Source organism: Lepisosteus platostomus, chromosome 3, assembly GCF_059453375.1.
Source record: "Lepisosteus platostomus isolate fLepPlt1 chromosome 3, fLepPlt1.hap1, whole genome shotgun sequence".
In the NCBI taxonomy this organism is placed as follows: domain Eukaryota; kingdom Metazoa; phylum Chordata; class Actinopteri; order Semionotiformes; family Lepisosteidae; genus Lepisosteus; species Lepisosteus platostomus.
The window spans coordinates 50,047,422-50,067,964 of NC_142613.1; the positions used below are offsets into that span (position 1 = coordinate 50,047,422).

Consider the following 20,543-nt stretch of genomic DNA (forward strand, 5'->3'; position numbering starts at 1 on the left):
GTGATGGGTTCAGTAGGAATGAGATCGTGAGTGGAGAGGAGGTGGGAGCAGGAGAGAAGCAGTGTCAACACTCGCGTGGTGTGAAGTCAAGGCAGGTAAAGAGAGGTGTAAAGTTAAAACCTGCAAATGAATAGAGAGAGCCTGGCTTTACTGGTTTTTAACTTCACCTACAACCCCATCTAACAATACAAGAGATCCTAACCCTTACAACCCCTTTCCTAACGAAACCCTTACAGACACAGAATATACTCATGAAACCACACCCTAACTTTCACAGAATATTCTCATGGGACCTAGGAAATCTTCCTTCATCTGGGAGAAGGGAGAAGGGTAAGGATGAGAATTAACTTTATACACACAGTTGAACAGCCTGTGTAAGGGCAACTGGAAATGATTCACTGTGAATCTCTCCAAGATGCTGAAATGCCACTTTACAGTGGAAAAATATAGAATAGAAATTAAAGCATAAATAATTCTTACTTGACATCATGAAGAACAAAATTAAATATCGGATCCAATGTACTGTTGAAAGCCTGGGATAAAACCTATGGAAAGATGAAACAGCAATATTCAACTTAGTCTTTTACAGCTTTATTGTAATACTGTCTGTTATATTTAAAGGAATAGTAGTAACAATATTTATCATTTCCATGCCCTGGCCTCAGCAACTCCACTGGCCACAGCTTCTTCTGGTGTTTATGGTGTTAAATAGACAAGAAAGCACATGACTAACAAATAATAGCATGCTGCACATGTTATAATACAGATAATGCAATCACATACTGTACATTTGTTATTCCAATATGTTATGCTTACCTTGTTTTCTTGTTCATTTCTTTGTGCTAGCCATATTTTGGCTAGTGGTCTCCATCCAGTTGTGTCGCTGTCGACATATATTATACCCTGTAGAAACAGGCAGAAACACAAAGGAAACAAATATTTTTTTAAAAAGAAATTCAGGACTATGTTACAGAGTTTCAAGCCTTTACTTTGCCTAAATTTGTCTCCCTGATTTTTTTATCCTTAAATTAGGTACTGCATGCTAGTCTTTTTGGATGTGCCATACCTAGAGATTGTGCCTCTAGGTATGGTTTTGAACATTTTGTTTTTGGTTATAAACTGAAAGCATGCATGTATATTTCTGCGTTGATCCTTACTGGGATTTTGCTAAGAAGAGCGTTTTTTTAATTATTTTGCTAAACGTACCGCTCTTGAAATTAAAGCTGGCGAGGCCAGTTCCAAATCTGAGGTCTCAAACAGAAGCCTGATGTTGCTCGTAAGAGGAAGATGTTCTCCGTTGCTCAGTTGCAAAACCTGGAAAAATATTATGCGTTCAATGTGCTCACATTAATCAACACACTCAGTGACAATAAAAATCTCATCCTCCCTTTCTATCCTGTTATTTCCATCTATTCTATATTTTATTTCTAATGTTTGTTATTTTGGAATGACCCATTGTTTTATTCTAATACAGTCCAATGTCTCCCCTAAAATATCAGAGTTCTAAAGTTGTAAATTGAGTTTTAAATAAGCTAATTCACTGAAACCCAGTCATCATCTTCTAATGGCATAACCAATAAATGAGATAAGCAAAGTCTGCACTAGATGGCTAAGTGAATGCTGTAAAATCATGCATTTTTCTCTGAAACAAAAGAAAATACTTTTTAGCTACAAAATAAAACTGGTACCTTTTTTGTCTCTAAAACACTACTGAAGTTGTCTGCCCAGGTCTGTGTAAGTGTCCCATCGAAGCAGAGCCAGCTAATACCACTTTGCTTGAAGAAAAAAAAAAGACGTAGGGCATGATTAATAGGCTAATTCACTGTGAAACTCTAGTTCTCAACATTATATAGTGGAGCAGCTGTGTGTGACATTCCCTCCAGCACTCTGTCATGCTCTGGGCTGATTTAATGGACTCAGGCTCTGACCTGACATAAAAGACAGTAGAAAAATGATTTTGAAGCTGATAGTCTTATGTGATTTCTAATGTGTGATTCAATTTTTCCTACTGTATTACTATTATGATATAACTGAGGGGATCTGTGACAATTCAAGTGGAAACCTGCGGAGACCTTCATTGTTGATACTGAAAGAGCAAGACTTGTCTCTTCTTCATATTAACACACTTTCTATTCAACTAAACCTTTCAAATCCCACTTCTCATTTTGCCTCCTTTCATTGGTGAAGTTTCCCACAATACTATAAATTTTCCTTTCTTTCCTTTCTAGTTTCTACAGTATAAATGCTGTTTCTGTTTTCCTTCACATATCTAATACACAAGGGAGGGAAGTCGTAAAATAATTCTATATAGCCTTCCCTTTCTTTCAGGCAACTATCATTTTATGACAGACCAGACAGATAAAATTAAGGATGGCAGCTGTCATGCTCAAAATTAATTTAACGGCAAGGGTTTGTTGTGTTCAGATTTAACAATGATAAATGTTAGACTCCACTTTATAATCTCAAAACGGAACTATCATCTGAATTTCAAAGTCACAAAGACAACTAAATAAAAGGTGTCTTTTGTCTTTTATGCGATTTAATAACAAATATAGTCAAATCGACCAAAGGTGTTAAAAATACCCTTATAGCCTTTCTCCACGCATGGGTAACAATACTGTCTATCCAAACGTGAGGAGCCTGGAATCCAAAAAGCAGTGTGCAATCATCTGTTGCCTGGGGGTTAAATTTGACCAGTTTGTGACTGGGTAGCTCTTTCTGCTCTTCGCTGGGAATCCCTGGTGACTCTGCCTGCTGGTCTAAAGGCATCAGATTGAGAGCCCGAATGAGAGTGGAGATACAGGAGCTCTTTCCTGCTCCTGGAGGTCCAGCCACAATGATGCCTGCAGAAAACACAGTAACATCCCACTGTTACCACTGGGCACTGGGCCTCTGTTCCCTCAGCGCTGCCACCCTTGTGATTAAAACACATTTTACGCATTGCACCTTGTTACAGATATGAACTTAAAAAAACATTCATCGGATCAAAAAAGGGTTTGTTTTCTGTCCATAAATACAGTATACGTTTCTACCATGGCTTGACAATTTTCTCACCTTGATGACACTGGGACAATCTATAGAGCTGCTTAACTTTCTTCACCCAGGGCACATGAGGAACAAGACTGATATTCTTAGCAGCTGTTAAAATAGCCCCGTCTAAGGCATTCTCAGACTGCAGACATCCCTCTGAGACAGACGCGTCCAGCTGACAACCAAACATGTCCTTGACAATCTGATCGAATACCATCACGTCCTGTGAAAACATGGTTAGAAACTGCAATACAAAGATACTGTACCTGACAAAAAAGCACATTTCAGGGCCAAATTGAAAATCAGTATTTATAGCTTTAGAGTCACGACCTTCATATGAATGATTTGGCGACTGTGATGCTGCTTTGCCCATTTTCTTTAAAAAAGTGGTAGCCAGTGACTTACATCTCCCTTCATTCTGGGGCCTAAGCACTCATGCAGCGTCTCTCCCAACAGAGCATGGTCCAGTCTGGCTGCAGACGTCATAGCGTTGGAATGTGTAGCTACTGTCTTTCTGTCCATGCTCTGGACTGTTTTTAGACTAAGTGACGGACCTGGAAAAGAGAAGGTGGAAACAATGAGGAAGTACTTCTCTTCAAATATCATGAGGCCTCCTCAAAAGGTGAAAGAATTTCTCAGTTTCGCACTTTCGTATCTTCTGCATGATTCCCTATCATCTGTGTGTACAGTCCCTAATAATTCTATTTAAGTAGCACACTAATAACATTCCGAGACATGTTGTACTGTGCATCTTAAAAAGAATGAAGAGGCACACTGAAAAATAAATTCACAACTTAGATTGTCAGTGCAGGGACGAATTACAGCTACTGGCATTCATGAAGCAATCCATGCTTTACAATAGGAATGGTAGCAACAGACGACTATAAGAATCAAAAAGCACTGAACTAAGTATTAAGACCCTAGAGAGATACTTAAGAGATATTTCAGGGACTTTACTCAGAGCTGTGGCAGCGAACTGCAGAGTAGAAGTGACACTGTTGGACCTGGAGGTTCTCTCTCCCCCCATCCGGACCTCGGTGTGGTTCTGCCTCCCCTCTGCCCTTACTCTCCTTTCAGCCTTCTTCTGAGCAGCTCTCTGAACCACTGACACCAGCGATGCCAGGCTGAAGAGGTGGTGCAGTCCCTCAGGGCTGAAAACCATGGAAGGCGAATATGTCAAATCACCCACAACCACACTGAGGAGTAGAGTCCGCCATGAAGGCCGCTTGTTAAACAGTCTCGTGCAGCTCAAACCTCAGTATCGGATGACCTAGGGAAAAGGGCGACTCACTAAAACGATTCTAACTGGCGCTGCGGTCAGGTTAATAGTAATGGAGAAAGAGTTCCTACTAACAGCTGCTCCTGGGTGAGCCGGGACACGAGCAGAATCCGGTGGGTTAGCATTCTGGGGCTCTTGAAGCCAAAGGCGGCGAGAGTTCCCCTGAGAATCACGGCGCGGTCAGGGGCCGCCAGGGACACCGTGCGGAACAGGGCACGGACGTCGCTCGGGAGAGTTTCCCCCCCTGGCCTGCAGTGGGCCGTCACAAAAAGGCTGAGGCTTCTGTTTAACGTGACCTGTAGACAGACAAGAGGAGGAGAGAAGCTCCAGAGCTTGAAATGATACATCATACGCTGAAGAGCAAATGTGCCATGCAAAAATAAATCTATAAGGTACTTTAATTAAGTATCGTTTAGGGGATGCATCATATCAAATATGTGATTGATATTGAAGTCCATTTATCTTTTACTGTACATTAATTATTCATTACATACAGTAAGTGTTAACGATTACTATTGTCTCATGTTTTGGGGGACTGTTTTATGTGAAAGTCCTTTCAGTCACTACAACAATGACACTATAATTATTTGCAAATTTAATATTTAGATAGAGAATATAAAATACCTGAGATGGTTATAGCTTTGAAAATAGGACTTATTAATTATCCTATAAAAGGGAAATTTCTCTGTCAAATGCAAACTATATGCAAGAGTTTCATTAATCAGCAATGTTATTATAGAGTGGTCTATTAATGTTTATTCGAAAAATCTTAGAAAAGAAAGACACTCACCTCTTTCCCATCTCCCAAAACACAGGTATTTAGTTTTGCTTTAAGACAATCATATAATGTCTGGGAATTAAACATTACAGCAGAGACAGCTGATTTCTTCAGGAGGTGAAAATCATCAAAACAGACCCAGCATCCATCCTATCATAATAAAGACAGAGCTGGGTTAAGAAATCATTTTTACAGAGCACAGATGTGATGTTAATTGTGACGGTGAGGAATCAAATAATCAAAAAAAGGTATATAGTCGTGTTATTCTATGTAAAATATACTGAACAATCCTTTTCCTTAGGAATTACTTTCTGAATGTTTTCGCATCAAACACATAAAACAATTTCTTTGCTTTAATAAAAAAAAAGACATTATTTTTAATTTACCATAGCAGCCCCATGTAAAATCTTCGTAATAGATGCTGGATTTGAATGGTATGAACAGTGAAAGAGGAGAAGGAACTTCCCCAGCAGATGAGCAAAACCCTGTGAAAATCGAAAACATGTACACTCAGTATGAAAACTGCAGTTCCTGTGTTGACAACCAGTGACACTGCTGTGTGAATGCAGTCTTACGAGGCTTTCTATAATCTAAAGAATTTTAAAATGAAGAGCCTCCTTTCTGTGTTTTTCAAAAATGATGTGTTTCATTACATAAATTTGTATTACTAAGTCAAAAGGAAAACATTTTGCTTCACTAAGAGTTGGAGTTATAGAAGTCAGTTATATATTTTTACTGCTCTTTTGTTCTCACTTACTGTACCTTCAAGGTCTCTGTCTTGCCTGTCCCATGATCGCCCAGAACTGCAGCACCTCCGAGGTTTTGCTGTGTCTGAAAACAGTTTACAGAAAACATCGATGACGCAGTTAAAACATATACAATTGTTGTGACTGGTTGACAACCATGCTCTAGTATGGTATAGCAGACTGAAGCTCAAACATTTCATGGTAAATAGAAAACACAGCTGAAAGTTATTGAAATACAGTACATCACGCAAATGTTAACCAGCCCTCTATACAGTACATGTTAATGGTATTCTCAATATCAGTTTCTCATTTCAAAATCCACATATACCACATGTACACACGTATCTGCACAACCCTTTTCATACACTGTAGAGTGCTGAGCTAAAGCCTCTCCTTTTAGGTATGTTTCACAAAGCCAAACTCATATACCGCAATTCTCTTGCATAAATCAAATAGATGGAATTCAACTGATGACGTACTGTAACTAATTGGTATACTTACATATGACAACGCAAGAAAAGACATCTCTGTTGCTGGAGTCATTATAACAGGTGCTTCAGCACCATAGAATTCATAGCCACATTCATACTGGGCGTTGTGTATACATATAACGTGTCTTTTATCATCTATCAAAGAGAAGAAGGGGTAAACAATCAGTTACTTTCTAACAAATGCAAAACCAGAAAAGAAGGTAACTGAAACACAAAGGTCTGCATTTCTAATATCATTAAGCACGGAGACACTATTGGTTATTATTTAAAGCTATAACTTTGAGGCTATTCTATATTTCACCATTTCCATCCAAATACAGATGGTTTCACCCTATGTTAGGTACAGAGCCTAACACGAAGGCTAGACAACTGTGAATGAGCAGTGTGCGATTGGAGTCGGTAACAATCATGCTGTCGGCAAACATCGCTCACCCTTTTCATCTGAGTAAACCCTTAATGCTCTTCTCCATTCAAAGTCTGTGATCTCCCGAACTTTGCGAGTAGATAAGCTTTCCATGACATCACGTAGATACACTGCAAACTGTAGAGTACAGATCATCACATTGATAAATACATGTACGGTATAAAGCCTTTCAATAAACAATCCAAAATGCTGTGCTCAATACCACCCAAAACAATAAAAACCTAACAAAAGGTAGTTGCAGAAGCTGATTGCACTGAAAGTGCTGGAAGACAAAACGGGCAGGATAATACAACCTACCCTTATCTTGCAGGATGAGACAACAGATATACAGTAAAGATCTAAGCAGATAGGGTACACAATCAAAACCTTAATTCCAAGCTAATTTCACCATGAAGCTCGGTGGATTATTTCTCTGGTTAAAAGGGGAGTTGTTATTGGAAGCAAGTTATAAATCAGCTTCACGGGCAAATAATTTAAGACCCCATTGTAAAATTTAAAAGTTTAATTAGTCTTTATATTTCACGTCTTTTTACTTAAAAAAAATCTGTATTGATTCTTCTCGTAACTGTGTTTACTGTTATCCCCATGATTATAAATAGGTTGACTTGAGTATTTCGAGGACTTTAATACTGCATACCATGATCATGTTTTCTAGTTTTAGCTTCTGGCTGGCTGTGACAAGCTCCTCACAGTGATTCCAGCTGCCCTTACTGATGATGTTGGAGAGCTTGAAAATCATCCCAGAGTGTTTCTTCACAGCTCCTGGAAGGGCCTTCCGATCTGATTTCACATTGGTAATCGCAGCCTCACAGTCCCTTGTCCAACAGTACAGCAGACATAGCCTGGCTATTTGAAATGGATGCTGTGGAGGAGAAAGATTCGCACAGCAGGAAAGTCAATGGACCAACGGACAGCTAATCCTTTTTATTATCGAGGTGGATCACTCACGAGGGACAAATACATCCAAGAACCAGATGCTTTGTGAGTGTTTGAGTGTTTTAAGTATGATAGTTTTGACTTAGCCCGTGTAGTTAAGGGGAAGCCTGCTGGCCACAGGACGAAGAGGCTCGAACCCAATTCAGACAGGAGTTAACCAAGGAGCGGCAGCAAGATAGAGATGGGGTGCAGGAGAGATGCATGAGACAGGTGTTTGTGTAAGATACTGTGCACATACTGTTTCTGTAACAATAACGCTAATTTGTGCATCTGTATGAGATTGACTCGCTGTTGATATCCCTCCCAGACTTCAGTTAATAACTTCCATATATATACACTGTAATAACATTTGCTGACTGTGCACATGATCTATCTGCACAGTGTGCATACTGAAATGACTGAGTATCTAAATCGCATGCTTGAACTTGTTTCCTTCGGGGCCGTGAGTATTTCTTCCACCTTCTTTAGTTCAGTGCGGGAATTTACGGGGGACGTACAGTACCTTGTATGTCCACTCATCGATGCCGACTCCCTGGCTGATATCTAGGGTTGCATCGGTCATGCTTCTCTCCAAAGTCTGTTGGATCGAGCTTTGAAGATCAGAGAGCCACTCCTCCACTGCGGAAGAAATATGAACCTGTGGGGGAAAAAAAACAACAATGGTACTGTATATGACAAAGAAAGGCTAAAACCTTAAAAATGATAAACCTAATTATTTTCACTGCTTTCAAGGTCTGGACTTCAATAAACAAAATTGCTGCATTGCGTTCAGAATTTCAAAATATTAACTGACAAAAGTGGTGTGAATTAATACAGAATAATAATGCGATATTCGGAATTAATACCGATTTTCTAGGGGAAGGGGGAGCTCTAAAGGAACACAGACAAACATAAAGAAAAACTTATTTGATCACTTCTACCTCCTCACCCAGCTGCAGGCATTCACCGTCATTCGCAATCACAGACACAGCCATCATTCCCTGAGTGGCTTCCCTGCTGCTCAGTGGAATTGGACTCTCCAGCGAGAGTCCAGCCTGAAACAAGTCCATGTGACAATACTGAAGCAGGAACTCAGTGACTCTGCAATTTGCTTGAAGGGTATCAGCGCTGTCTTCTGCTTTTATTTCAAGAACAGCTACTGTATAATGATGACTCAAAGTTCAAGTGCGAAACCAGCAATTCTAAAGGACAAGCACCACAGGACTAAACCTTTAGAAATATTTACAAAATTAACCGGTATATCTTCACATTGTGTTTTTTATTAAGATACTGACACATATGAGGAGAATATTGTCCTTTGCCTGATATTTTTACAGCACACATTCAAAAAAGAAAACATGTTTTTATATTCTTTTAAAAGAAACATGATGATCACGAAAGCAAAAACAAGTCACTATGAAATGTTTGCAATTGTAGTTAGGCCCCAGCTCCTGGCTATCTGGCTTACTGATCTCAGAGACTTGGGAAAGAGGCTGTCGCTGTCAGTCATGTGAGTCAGACTTCTGTAACTGGCTGACTCTAGCCCCTCAGCTGCTCCGGGACTGAAGTGAGGGTCTGCGGGCTCACTGCTACAGCTGCTGCTGCAGCTATCGGACCTCTCCAGAGCCAGACTGGCCACACCACTGAATATCAGTCTTCGAAAAGGAAATGATAAAACAGACAAAACAGATGAAAGTTTCAGCACTGAAGATTGTAAACTGAAAGTATACTTCCCTTCACACTGTGTGACAGCTATCAGCTATTCTTTCTTTGTTTTTTTTCAGAAGATACTTATGATGCTAAGGAATATAACAGGTGAAGGTATGATCCCTGATCCCTACTATCATATCCTCAATAATATTGTATCCTCATATAGTAAAGTACAGTAAAGTAAAGTTATGCAAAGTACACTTCCTGATTTATTGTGTATGATATTAAACCATTCTGTTATATACAGAAGTTGAACCATTTGGTTTTTATATATGAAAACAGTTCTAGAGCTCATAAAGGTTGTGGATTGCCACACGACTTACAAGGCCATGTTTTGCTGAAAATGTCTTGCTTTGGTTGGTATTTATTTTATGATAATCTTCACTTTTCTAAATGTAAAAACCCTTTTTAAATTTACATAAATCACAGCTGTGACACATGGCCAATTATCGTGTAGGATCAACGAAATTTCTATTTAACAATTTCAGAAACATTTTCAATTTTACTGCTCTTAAAGATTTTGCATACATTTTGTTATTGTTTGCTTCATAAAGCTTTGGACGTGAACTAAATTGTCCAATAACTCACAGCACAATTCAAAGTTTTGAACACTTTTTATCAATGTGTTATTATTAAAAGTTCACTTAAAAAATGCAAAGAGTACACAGAACACTCCGTCTTACTGTGCCACTTCATGGACATTAATACTGATTTTTATGTCCAGTGAAGCCGCAATGAGGTGTGAAGCAATGCATTTAAGAAGAATTGTTGATACATGTTTTCTCTCTGGTGTTAGAGAAAGATAAAGACAGATACCCAAAATGATTGCGGAGGAGTCCGACATCTGTTGGGTGGCTGAGAAAAGACAGCAGAACCAAATCTGGCAAGAAGTAGAAACGAGGGAAGGCCTGTCTTTTCATTTCCAGAAAGTGGGAGAGAAACTGACAACAGACTTCCAGATCTTTCCGCATGCGCTGCAAAATCACTTCTTTTGGAACTTCCGTGGCACAGCAGCACTAAGAGATAAGTTGTTGTTGTTAAAGTACACATTTAAATATTTACAACTCAGTCACTTATCAGAAGATGCATATTTTCAAGACGTAGCAAATTCTTGTGGTTTTGCCAAAAACCATTGTGTGACTTTGGTTTGGTTATCCCATGAACTCTACATTGTATTTGTTAAAACATAGAATTTAACATTTCTACATCCAAAAAAATATCACATATATCCATAATTAATGGATTACCTGAACATACTGTATGTTTTAACTGAATTAGAACCAATTCCTATAGCATCTTGATAAAATAATAGTCAATATGGCAAAATGCAATTCAAATTGTAATTTTTAAAATAAAACGAATGATCCACTTAAATAACATTTAATTACTGCGACACATATTTGATACATACTGTATCCAACGTACCTGTAGGACATTTCTTGTCCTGTAGGCTGAGTGCATCATTTTGATCCAGGTTCTCTCAACCTTGGCAAAGCGTTTGGCCTCCTGGGGGAGCTCCTGTTTAATTGAGTTGTAGTATTTTAGATTAAGACCTGCAATAATAACTAAATTGATTTTAAATGACCTCTCACGAGTGGACTGTACAATTTAACCATCACATCCCTTAATTCCCCTTCATTTACGTTCTGCACTCATATATATATATAATCTCACTTTGACTTGGCCTTTTTATTGCTTCCCCACTTCCTAAAGATGTAAATGATGAATCAACACAAACCCCTCCGTCTTTTTCATAAGTAGCCTCTTCAAGCACCATGCTTACCTTTTTATACCGATAGTTAATGTTTCTGCAATCTGTGTAATACTCTGCACTTGTTAACATTAAATGTCATCTGAGAGATGTTTACCCTTGAATTGGCTTGAATTCTGTTTGAATAATTTTGCTTTTCCACTGGAGACTATGCAGTCTTTGCTAGGTCTAATGATTTGACTTCATCTGCAGGCTTCACTAGTTTGCTAACTATACCAAAATCTCGATCATTGATATACAGTAGATTAGGAAGAGCAGTGGACCTAATACAGAGCCCGGTGGCACGCCCTCAGTTGCATTACACCAGCATCCACCTCTTACCTGTACTCTGTGTTTCCTACCCACTAGCTGATTCTCAATTCAAACACAAAAGAAATACAGGACTGAAAACAGAACATCTAAAAACCTGAACCTTAAAACCTCAGGCCCCAGCCACTGAAACCCCTTTATCTGAAATTAAAGAAAATGTCACCTCACCTTGCTGAGGTTTGCGTCACTAAACACAGGCTCCAGGTTCCGCCAGAGGTCCTGCACTTCCAGCCACAATTCCAAGATGTTTCCCACCTCCTTCAGTTTGTCAGTCCAGGAGGCCGCCTCCTCTTTTAGCGGGCCGATGTGCGGGGAGGTCAGCATCTGAGCCAGCAGGAGCCTGGCATGTTCCGCTTGCTCCAGCGTCAGCAGAGTGTCCTCCTTCCCCAGCAGCACTGGGCCCATCGTCCTGTAAGCTTCGAAGCTCAGCACCTTGTTATGTGCAAACAAATCACCAATAACAAGATGTCAATGATTAAACACAAAACAAGCTCTGTGTGGTTTAGAAAGTGTCCTGCCTGTTAGTGTATTACATTGAGCTAGTAGATTGCAGCACATGTTCTGAGTGAGAATGCTGAGTTTAATTTTGCATCCAGGTAGTTTGTCTCAAAACAAGCTTCTAAAACTTGAATGTAGAAGTGCTGTTTTTTGCTGTTCTTAAGATGCTTTTATTTACAAAAGGGAAGGGGCACAATTTAAAGTCTACAGTCTTCCTTCTTTGGAGTCCTACACTTTAACAAACAATCTTCAACTTCAGTGTACTTGTTTTGACCACTACATAAGGGGATTGGTTCAATTAGCTACAGTAGATTAGAGGTCAGAATGTTCATTTCATTTGAACAATTCTTTCTCTCAACTACTTACTGAACTAAATTACTGAAGTAATTGAACAGATTATGTGGTCAAGTGGTCAAAATGAAATTGTTCCACGTGGTTAAAAATTGATGATATTTAATTTAAAAATGATTTTGTTATGGGCACTCAATGTCGTTAGAATCATTGTTTACTTCTCAGCTCACAACCACAAACCCTTTGACTGTACACAGGGGAGAATGAGGAAATGCAGGCAAACTCTTCTAATCCTCCCACTTTGAGCTATTCATCATTTCTCATGTCACAGGCACCATGTGTCACGCCCTGTACACCTAGAGGGCGCTCTACTTCTGCCCTGTTCCTAGCCCCCTCTGATTATTCATGTCTTTCTAGTGTATCTTGTGTAGCCTATTTACTTCCTGTGTCTTCCCTGCTCCTTGCTCAGCATTGAGGGTACTGATGTCTTGAGACCCGCCTAGCACCAGGTTGCTCCAGTCTGTGGCCTGAGGGCATAGGTTTCTATACCGACATCGTCATACCCCCTGAGCCCGGGCTAACCTCTGTGTTGCCCCTTTTGCCACTACGCATAGGGTCTCTACTGCTCTCCTTGTCATTCCACAGCTTGCCCCTTCTGACATTCGTGACACCACGGCCCTGACCAGAGGTTCAGTTCCAATTACACAACCAGGTGCACCACGTATCAGCAAGCTCATGAAATGCTGTATGGATGAGAGATTTCAGGCCATCTTTTCCCACCCTATACTCAGCGGTGCTCAGCTGATTGTGTGCTGTCTCCTGGGGAACCTCAGTCATAGTCAGCTGACCCAGTCCCCAACCTGCCATGCCTGGATCCTATAGCTCAACTGTTACCGGGTGAGTCACTCAAGAGGTCCTGTGGGTTTTGTGTTTTAATCTCAAGAAAATGGCATAAAGTCTAGCTTCAACATACTTTTTAGGGAAAAACTATATGACTTAACTGTATGCCACAAAATATAGTGTTTTGAATATTGAAGACCACGAGCCAAATATTCAAAAGTGTTTAAAAGTACTAAAAGGAAAATAATTCTGTTGAAGACAGAAAACAGAAGAGGCTAGGTCTCTATTAACAGCCATGCAAAATGCCTACTTGTTCTGTCCATTCCTCTTCAATTGCCCTCATTTTCACCTCCAGCTGCAGCTCTTCTCTTGCTGCTGTTGCTATCGATGTAATACCAGCCTGATGTCTACATAAAGGCAAATGAATCACTGTGTCAGAATTACAGTCATTAAAGTCTTCTGTTATGTGTGCAAAAATACATAAGAAGAGTTTTGAATGAGAGGAGGTCATGAAGTTCATCTGCTTTGATTTAATGTATCTGAGGATGTCCTCCAATTTTATTTTAAAGAAAATAGTGTATCAGCTTCAACAACATTTCTAGGCAGCCTGGTCCAGATACCCATAATAAAGAAGAAACATGTTCCTTTAAATGTATTTCCTCTGAGCTGCCACTTGTATTCATTCTCAAAGTTTATACGGCATAAAATGACTTTGAAAGAGTTCAAGTAGGGAGTGGCATCAGCATGCAAATTGCAGAGAAAAAATAATTGATAAATGACATGCTGAAAAGCAGAAAGTAAGAAGAAAAAAAATGTTTTGTCTCCAGAGGTGAATAGCGTTTTCTTCTATTTTCAGTCTGGAATTAGTCTCTACCTGTTCCTTAAGACTTCTGTGCGTATTTGTAATAAAATAAAAGTGCTTACTTCATCAGCTCCACATCTAAGAGGTGATGAAGTTTGAAAACCGTGGCTTCTAGAGGAAATGAGCTGCCTGTGACAGCCATCACCTCAAGCCAGTGTCGATTACGAATTTCCTGCATAACACAAAATGGGAGGCAAAATTAATTCCTGCTTTTCAATTAAAAAAACATTTCCTTCATAAATGGCATTTCCTATAGTTATACTTTTCTTCAATTACTTAAATCTGTTATTAAAGATCATTTAAATAGAAATGCAGATGTTAGAGGAATATGCTTTTTGGACATATACATATATTAGGACGTAGACTTTGCATTAAATATTTGGTTCACAGAGGGGTTGCTATTACAAAACTGCTTTTATGTGTCATTGTCTCTTAATTCTTAATCTAGTGGAGAGAAAAAACGTATTTCAAGCAAATAACACAGTTACCTCAACATCCAAATATAATTGAATATCACTGACAGATTTGTACAGTATCTCATACCTTGGCAGCAAGTTTGTGTAAAATCGGAAAGCGATCAATGTAAAACTGGATTTGTGCAGCCATTTCATGGTAGGGATCCCAGTCTTTCAGTTTGTCTTTTTCTGCCAGGCACTGAGACCAGTAGTTCATAACCTGTAAATTAAAGATATAAAATAAAATATTCTTTGCTGCATTTCCTTAGTTGAGAAATGCAGAAGTTTAGAAAATGAAATGAAATACTAATCAAACCTCTTCGTTGCTCTGCTTTAAATCTGCTTTCGCCCACAGAGTATCTTTGAAATGCTCGTTGAAGGATAGAAACTTCTGGAAAAGCTCATACAAGGTACCCAACTCAAGCAGGTCCTGATAACAGAAACAAAAATTAAATAAAGTGCATCATTTTGGAAGACAAGTTGAGAAATAATATTTGCCTGAATTCTTCAAATACATACAATAGTTTAAATGTGTAGTAAATTTCAAAAAGACTTTCGATTGATAATTTATCTTTTGTTTTTAGATGATGAAGTGGTATGCTCAGAATAGGCTGGCAAACACATTTATATACTGTATACTAATGGCATTAGATTTGTTTTCTTTTTAACTTTTTTTTCCTAGGATGTGCTTTGCCAGGCAAAGGGGACTAAGAATATATGGATGGAAAGACAGAATTGGATTTGCTCATCCTAGTGGATAAAATAAAGACTACATCAAGAGGGGAACAGGGGCAGTTATACAGAGCTTCTGAAAAGAATAGATGTTAACATATTGGAAGCATTGTGTGAGTTTAAACCAGTCTTCAATGTTGAGTTCCCATCTAAAACAAAATAGGATGATTAAATCAGGAATGTTAGTTACCTTTCCTGTTCGGTCGAGTTCAGGGAACGCTTTAGGTGTGATACTGAAAAGTCTTTGCAATGAGTTGAGGGTTTTTCTCTTTGCATCATAAACTTGAAACCTGCAGAAGTAGGAATTGGTGTGTTATTCAGGATAGTTTCAAGAATAACTATTACTGCTTAATTTATTCTATCTACCCTAGCCACATCTTTTACTTTTGGAACTTTTCATCCCAATCGTAAATATAAAAAGAAGCTCAAGGACAGAGAACAATGTCTGTAAATGAGGCATTAACAAATCCATAGATTTCTTCAAGTGCCTTCTTCTCTACAGTACTGTTGTATTGACATCCGTTTAGCAGAATCTCCAGGTTCCAGAATTTCAGAAGAGTTATATGCAGTGTCACTTTTGTGAGCAGGGGACCAAAACCTCAAAGTCATTGAAACACTCCACACTGAAGACCCCTGCGTTATAGACTGTAGCGCATGGTGAGGACAGTTGTCATTTCATGCCATTTTAATCAGCCGTGGTGAAACTCACTTTTCCTGGAAGATCTGCAGCTTTTTGACAGCCTCCTCAGGACTCAGTCTGGGGGCAGCAGGCCCCTGGGTGTCGAAGCTGTTCCTCAGCTGAATCACGTCCACCGCAAAACCCTGCGGGTATTGAAGCAAAGGTTGGCAGGCAAATTGTACCAGTTTACATGAAAAAATACTGCCAAAAAATTATGACTAGAACATAAGAACATAAACGTTACAAAAAGGAGGAGGCCCTTGGACCCATCTGGCATGTTTGACAGTTAATTCATCCAAGGGAATAAACGATAGAATCAAGTTCCACATCATGACAGAGTATCTTGTTGTATAATTCCATCACCCTTACGGTAAAGAAGGCCCTCCCATATTTGATTTAAACACACTTCCATGTGATTTCCACTTGTTTGGGAGTAATCTTCTTGGATGACTTTGTTAACACCTATTTCAGATCATCGTGAAAAGGTTCAGTTCCTTCAGCGTGTCATTATCCTTAAGGACATTTTCATTAGCCCCAGAATGTATCTGGTTAGTCTGTGGCTCAGGATCTGCGCCTGTGGCTGGAAGGTTACTGGTTCAAATCCCGCGGCTGGAAGAGGAATCCTACTCTGTTGGGCCCCTGAGCAAGGCCCTTAACCCCAACTGCTCCAGGGGTGCTGTATAAATGGCTGACCCTGTGTTCTCCCTGCCTGTGTGTTTCATGGAGAGCAAGCTGGGGTATGCGAAAAGACAAATTCCTAATGCAAGAAATTGTATACAGCCAATAAAGTAACCTTAACTGTTATCTTAATATCCTTTCTATAATATGGCAACCAAACGTTTTTCTAAATTAAGCCTTTCTAGTGCATTATACTGCATATTAACATAATATCCCTTAATGTAAAGCCTACATTTTAAACTGTATATCCTAGCATTTTACTTTTTAATTGCCAATCCACATTGTTTCGAAAATGTATATTAGGTATAAATCTAAAAAACACCTACAGTAAGTCTTTATCAAAAGAGGCTTTTGTAGTGGCCTAAAAAAGGAGTTTGCTGAGCTCTACCCTGCAACATATCACTTCTTCCCTTGTGTCTGGAATGGTCAGCAGTGAGTTAAGCAGCAATATTTATTATAATAAGCAATATTAATTCGAGTAAAGTCTGACTTTATCATTACAGTATCATCTTACCTTTACTTGCTTATCAAGTTCCTGTTCAAACATGGTTTTCTTGTCTTTTAATAAATGTCTCCTAACCTAAAGTAAGAGATTAAAACATACTTTTTATTAAGAATTTATGCGTGGAAAATAGATTCTTTCCTTATTTTGGTACTGGACATGACAGTTTCAGATGCAAAACCTGCAAAATGATAAATACATTGCCTTCCAAAAATATTTGCCCCTGTCCATTTTGCTGTATGACAAAATTCCACACTGTACACATTTTTAAAGAAAAGACTGGTATAAATCATAAACATGAAATATTACTAAACACATTTTAGTTTTTGGTTTATCTGACCAACATCACATACTTCCAGACTAGGCTGCTCTGGATTTCACTGCTGCCTTGCAATAAAGCGAGATTTAGTCTGTATCAGTCACATCTGCCAAAGGAAGCTCTTCACTCAGGTTCAGTGTGGTCAAGCAGAGTCCTTTATTCATGCGCATGGGGAGGATACCATACAGCCTCTCAATGATGATGGCAAAGCTAATGGGTTTTATACAGTAGATTCAGGGTCACCTACTGTAGCTCATTCTAAATGTCCATATTAGGGGTTGTTTTTTTCTGCAAATACTTCTTTGTAATTGACCACTTTATTCTTAAGAAACAAAATTCACCTTTTATTTGGTGAAAAGGAAGTATGTAAACAGAAGGAGTGAAATTTAGCTGAACATTCTGTGGTTATAGCATTTGCGTCAGGGGGGGTCTTAAATAGAGAGCAGAGGGGTGTTCACGCCAGAATACCCTCCAAACATGAAGTAACGCAGATCTGTAAGCAAATCCTGAATTCAGTTTGAGCCTAATGCACATGTACTGTAAGTATCTAAAGACATTAAAGTACTGCTCCCCACGTGTCTGTTTCAGCCTTTCAGCAGCCTCAGGCAACAATAGTATCTCTCATAAATAAATATTTTGGCCGTTTTCAGGTAGAGATAAAATATAAGTAGAAAAAAATCCCCACACACGCATTATGGATATCCAATTTAAGTTTCCTTTGTCCTTAATGATCATTCAGATTTTTTTAATGGGGAATTCTAGAAAAATGTAAATCACTTGCATACTGTTACACTCTATATGCTGGATAAGACCATTTGACAAAGTATGCAGGTATTTCTCACTTACTCTGTCTGCCAAAGCCATGAGCTCAGCCCAGTTGCTCCTGAGATTCATTACCTCCATCACTTCTTGTCTCGGGAGTCTAAGATCGAATGATCTATGGAAACAACAAACATTTCAGTGGTGTCAAAACTGTCAAACCCCAGCACTTGTTCGACAACACAAGCAACGAGCGTGATAATCACATTTCAGTGAATTAATCTACTGATGTTCAGTTCTGAAAAATGTGCTTTGAGTTTATTTTTTGGAAAATTTGTTGTCTTCTCACTAGAACATTAGCTGAATCTTAAAGAGGCATACAAACTGATGTAAAGGGAGACCATTCCAAACTACTGTACATAATAATGAATTCCAACAAGTGGTTTAATGAGCCATGCTAAAATTCATAATATGAAGCACATAGTAGAACTGCCTTTCTAGCCTTTAAATGTATTATGTATAGCATCTTACAGTAGTTATTAGAATTCTACTCATGCCTTTACAGAGACAGGAAGACTATTATTTTGTACTGCAGTGGTCCCTTAGGAGAGATACAGCATTTATTCTACACACCCCAGCTGCTGGTACGTGCTCTCGATTGGCTGGTACATGCCATCAATTTTGTTTTCCATGTCAAGAAGCTCTTCAAGGAGGCAGAGGGAAATGTTTAACTCCTCAAGAGAAATGACTTCAGCTAGCAGCTGCTGGTAACTTTCCTTCTTGTAGCGGATTACTTCATCAAGCCTTTTCTTGAAGGGAATAAACAAGCAGAATCCAACACACTGCACACTTCAGGCTGAACGTGTTAAATTTATATACATTCTGTTATGTTATGTTTAAATACCTAAATGTTGTTTTCTTTTAAATATCACAAGACCTTTAAAGACCTTTACCATTTCATCAGAGTTTTATTATAAAAGGCCTTTATTAGAAATATTGCAAATTATAGGATATCATTTCTCTCATCTTATTCGTTTAGTTCCAATAAGGTGAGAGAAAGCAAAATTGTTATTGTCACCTACTAACTAATGTAGAATTCATCTTTGTCACAGAAAGTCTTAAAACATATGTATAGATTTTTTTTTCTTCATTTTTTTTACCTTGACATCTTGGTGTAAAACCGATGCATATCTAAATTTCCACACTCCCGCAAAGCCCCTCAGAGCATCTTTAATGGGACTCGTGTCTAGCCAAAGACATCCGGTTTGAAATACCTGAACAACATCCGCCGTTATTTCAAAATGGACATGAAGTTCTGTGATCAAAGAAGTCATTTCAAAAACCCAAAACATACTGTAGAATGCCACTAAGACATTGTTTCACAGTCACATACTAAACTTAAAACATTCTTATAGTAATCAATAACATTAAACATAACCTGCAATTTATAACAAGTTCCAGAATTTCATTATTATTGATGAAAATATCCTGAGGAAATATGTACTTTAAAGAAGATGGAACCTGGGTAGCACAACTCAAAACAGGAATATAAATGAACATGTTTTCATTTTTATGTGACAAAAAAAGAACTTTACCAAAGGAATGTCTGTTATCTTCTGTTCAATCTTTTGCAGACGCTCCACCTCTTTAACAATAATGAACAATTCACAATTGGTTTCTGTCAGCTCACTGAATTGGCTGTTCATGTCATCCTTCCAAAGAAAATCAAATTGGCTGTACTGGAAAATGTGGTTCTCCACCAGGGGTTTCAAACCTAGCAAAAGAAAAGAGCATTACTGCAGTTTCTACCTAAACGGATCGACCCTTGAAGTCAACCATAACATGACCTGAGCTGAACTAAAATATAACCTCAGATTATGGGCTCATTTTGACAATATATTGTGTTACGACCCCAAGTGTCTAGGGGTAAAGGGGTGTAACATTTAGGATAATTTTTGGAAGCAGGTGGGGTTCTGGTAAGGGGCTAGGAATTTGAGATCCCAGACGAGCCCCCAAGCCCACAAGCCCACAATAATGTTACAGCCCCAAGTGTCTAGGGGTAAAGGGGTGTAACATTTAGGATAATTTATTGGGGGCTCATCTGGGATCTCAAATTCCTAGTCCCTCACCAGAACCCACTTGCTTCCAAAAATTATCCTAAATGTTACACCACTTTACCCTTAGACACTTGGGGTTGTAACATTATTGGGGGCTCGTCCAGGATAACACAAACAAACGAAAGTACAAAGAGACGAACAGAAACCAACAAAACAACAAAGCCGAAGCACACACCCAAAACCCAAAACCCAAAACCCAAAACCAAAAACCAAAAACCAAAAACCAAAAACCAAAAACCAAAAACCAAAAACCAAAAACCAAAAACCAAAAACCAAAAACCAAAAACCAAAAACCAAAAACCAAAAACCAAAAACCAAAAAAGCCGAGCAGGACCGAAGTCAAACGAAAAAACCCTTC

General features: G+C 38.8%; 1 protein-coding gene across 1 annotated transcript in view; it reads right to left on the reverse strand.

The window, feature by feature from the left end:
- Nucleotides 1-20,543, reverse strand: part of LOC148675027 (uncharacterized) — a 72,840-nt gene that overhangs the window by 37,560 nt on the left and 14,737 nt on the right. The window contains exons 23-54 of the mRNA XM_088623467.1: nucleotides 19,664-19,842; nucleotides 19,229-19,342; nucleotides 18,702-18,877; nucleotides 18,156-18,246; nucleotides 17,003-17,068; nucleotides 15,841-15,953; nucleotides 15,322-15,421; nucleotides 14,716-14,829; nucleotides 14,488-14,619; nucleotides 14,007-14,116; nucleotides 13,393-13,489; nucleotides 11,622-11,885; nucleotides 10,799-10,891; nucleotides 10,190-10,389; nucleotides 9,132-9,318; nucleotides 8,605-8,718; nucleotides 8,187-8,321; nucleotides 7,386-7,610; nucleotides 6,757-6,865; nucleotides 6,335-6,459; nucleotides 5,850-5,918; nucleotides 5,474-5,572; nucleotides 5,100-5,237; nucleotides 4,385-4,605; nucleotides 3,988-4,181; nucleotides 3,436-3,584; nucleotides 3,055-3,253; nucleotides 2,584-2,843; nucleotides 1,689-1,775; nucleotides 1,207-1,314; nucleotides 817-903; nucleotides 481-545 (exon numbers count right to left, since the gene is read on the reverse strand). Of these exons, the coding sequence (XP_088479593.1) occupies nucleotides 481-545; nucleotides 817-903; nucleotides 1,207-1,314; nucleotides 1,689-1,775; nucleotides 2,584-2,843; nucleotides 3,055-3,253; nucleotides 3,436-3,584; nucleotides 3,988-4,181; nucleotides 4,385-4,605; nucleotides 5,100-5,237; nucleotides 5,474-5,572; nucleotides 5,850-5,918; nucleotides 6,335-6,459; nucleotides 6,757-6,865; nucleotides 7,386-7,610; nucleotides 8,187-8,321; nucleotides 8,605-8,718; nucleotides 9,132-9,318; nucleotides 10,190-10,389; nucleotides 10,799-10,891; nucleotides 11,622-11,885; nucleotides 13,393-13,489; nucleotides 14,007-14,116; nucleotides 14,488-14,619; nucleotides 14,716-14,829; nucleotides 15,322-15,421; nucleotides 15,841-15,953; nucleotides 17,003-17,068; nucleotides 18,156-18,246; nucleotides 18,702-18,877; nucleotides 19,229-19,342; nucleotides 19,664-19,842 (4,420 nt within the window). The remainder of the gene's footprint in view (nucleotides 1-480; nucleotides 546-816; nucleotides 904-1,206; nucleotides 1,315-1,688; nucleotides 1,776-2,583; nucleotides 2,844-3,054; nucleotides 3,254-3,435; nucleotides 3,585-3,987; nucleotides 4,182-4,384; nucleotides 4,606-5,099; nucleotides 5,238-5,473; nucleotides 5,573-5,849; nucleotides 5,919-6,334; nucleotides 6,460-6,756; nucleotides 6,866-7,385; nucleotides 7,611-8,186; nucleotides 8,322-8,604; nucleotides 8,719-9,131; nucleotides 9,319-10,189; nucleotides 10,390-10,798; nucleotides 10,892-11,621; nucleotides 11,886-13,392; nucleotides 13,490-14,006; nucleotides 14,117-14,487; nucleotides 14,620-14,715; nucleotides 14,830-15,321; nucleotides 15,422-15,840; nucleotides 15,954-17,002; nucleotides 17,069-18,155; nucleotides 18,247-18,701; nucleotides 18,878-19,228; nucleotides 19,343-19,663; nucleotides 19,843-20,543) is intronic.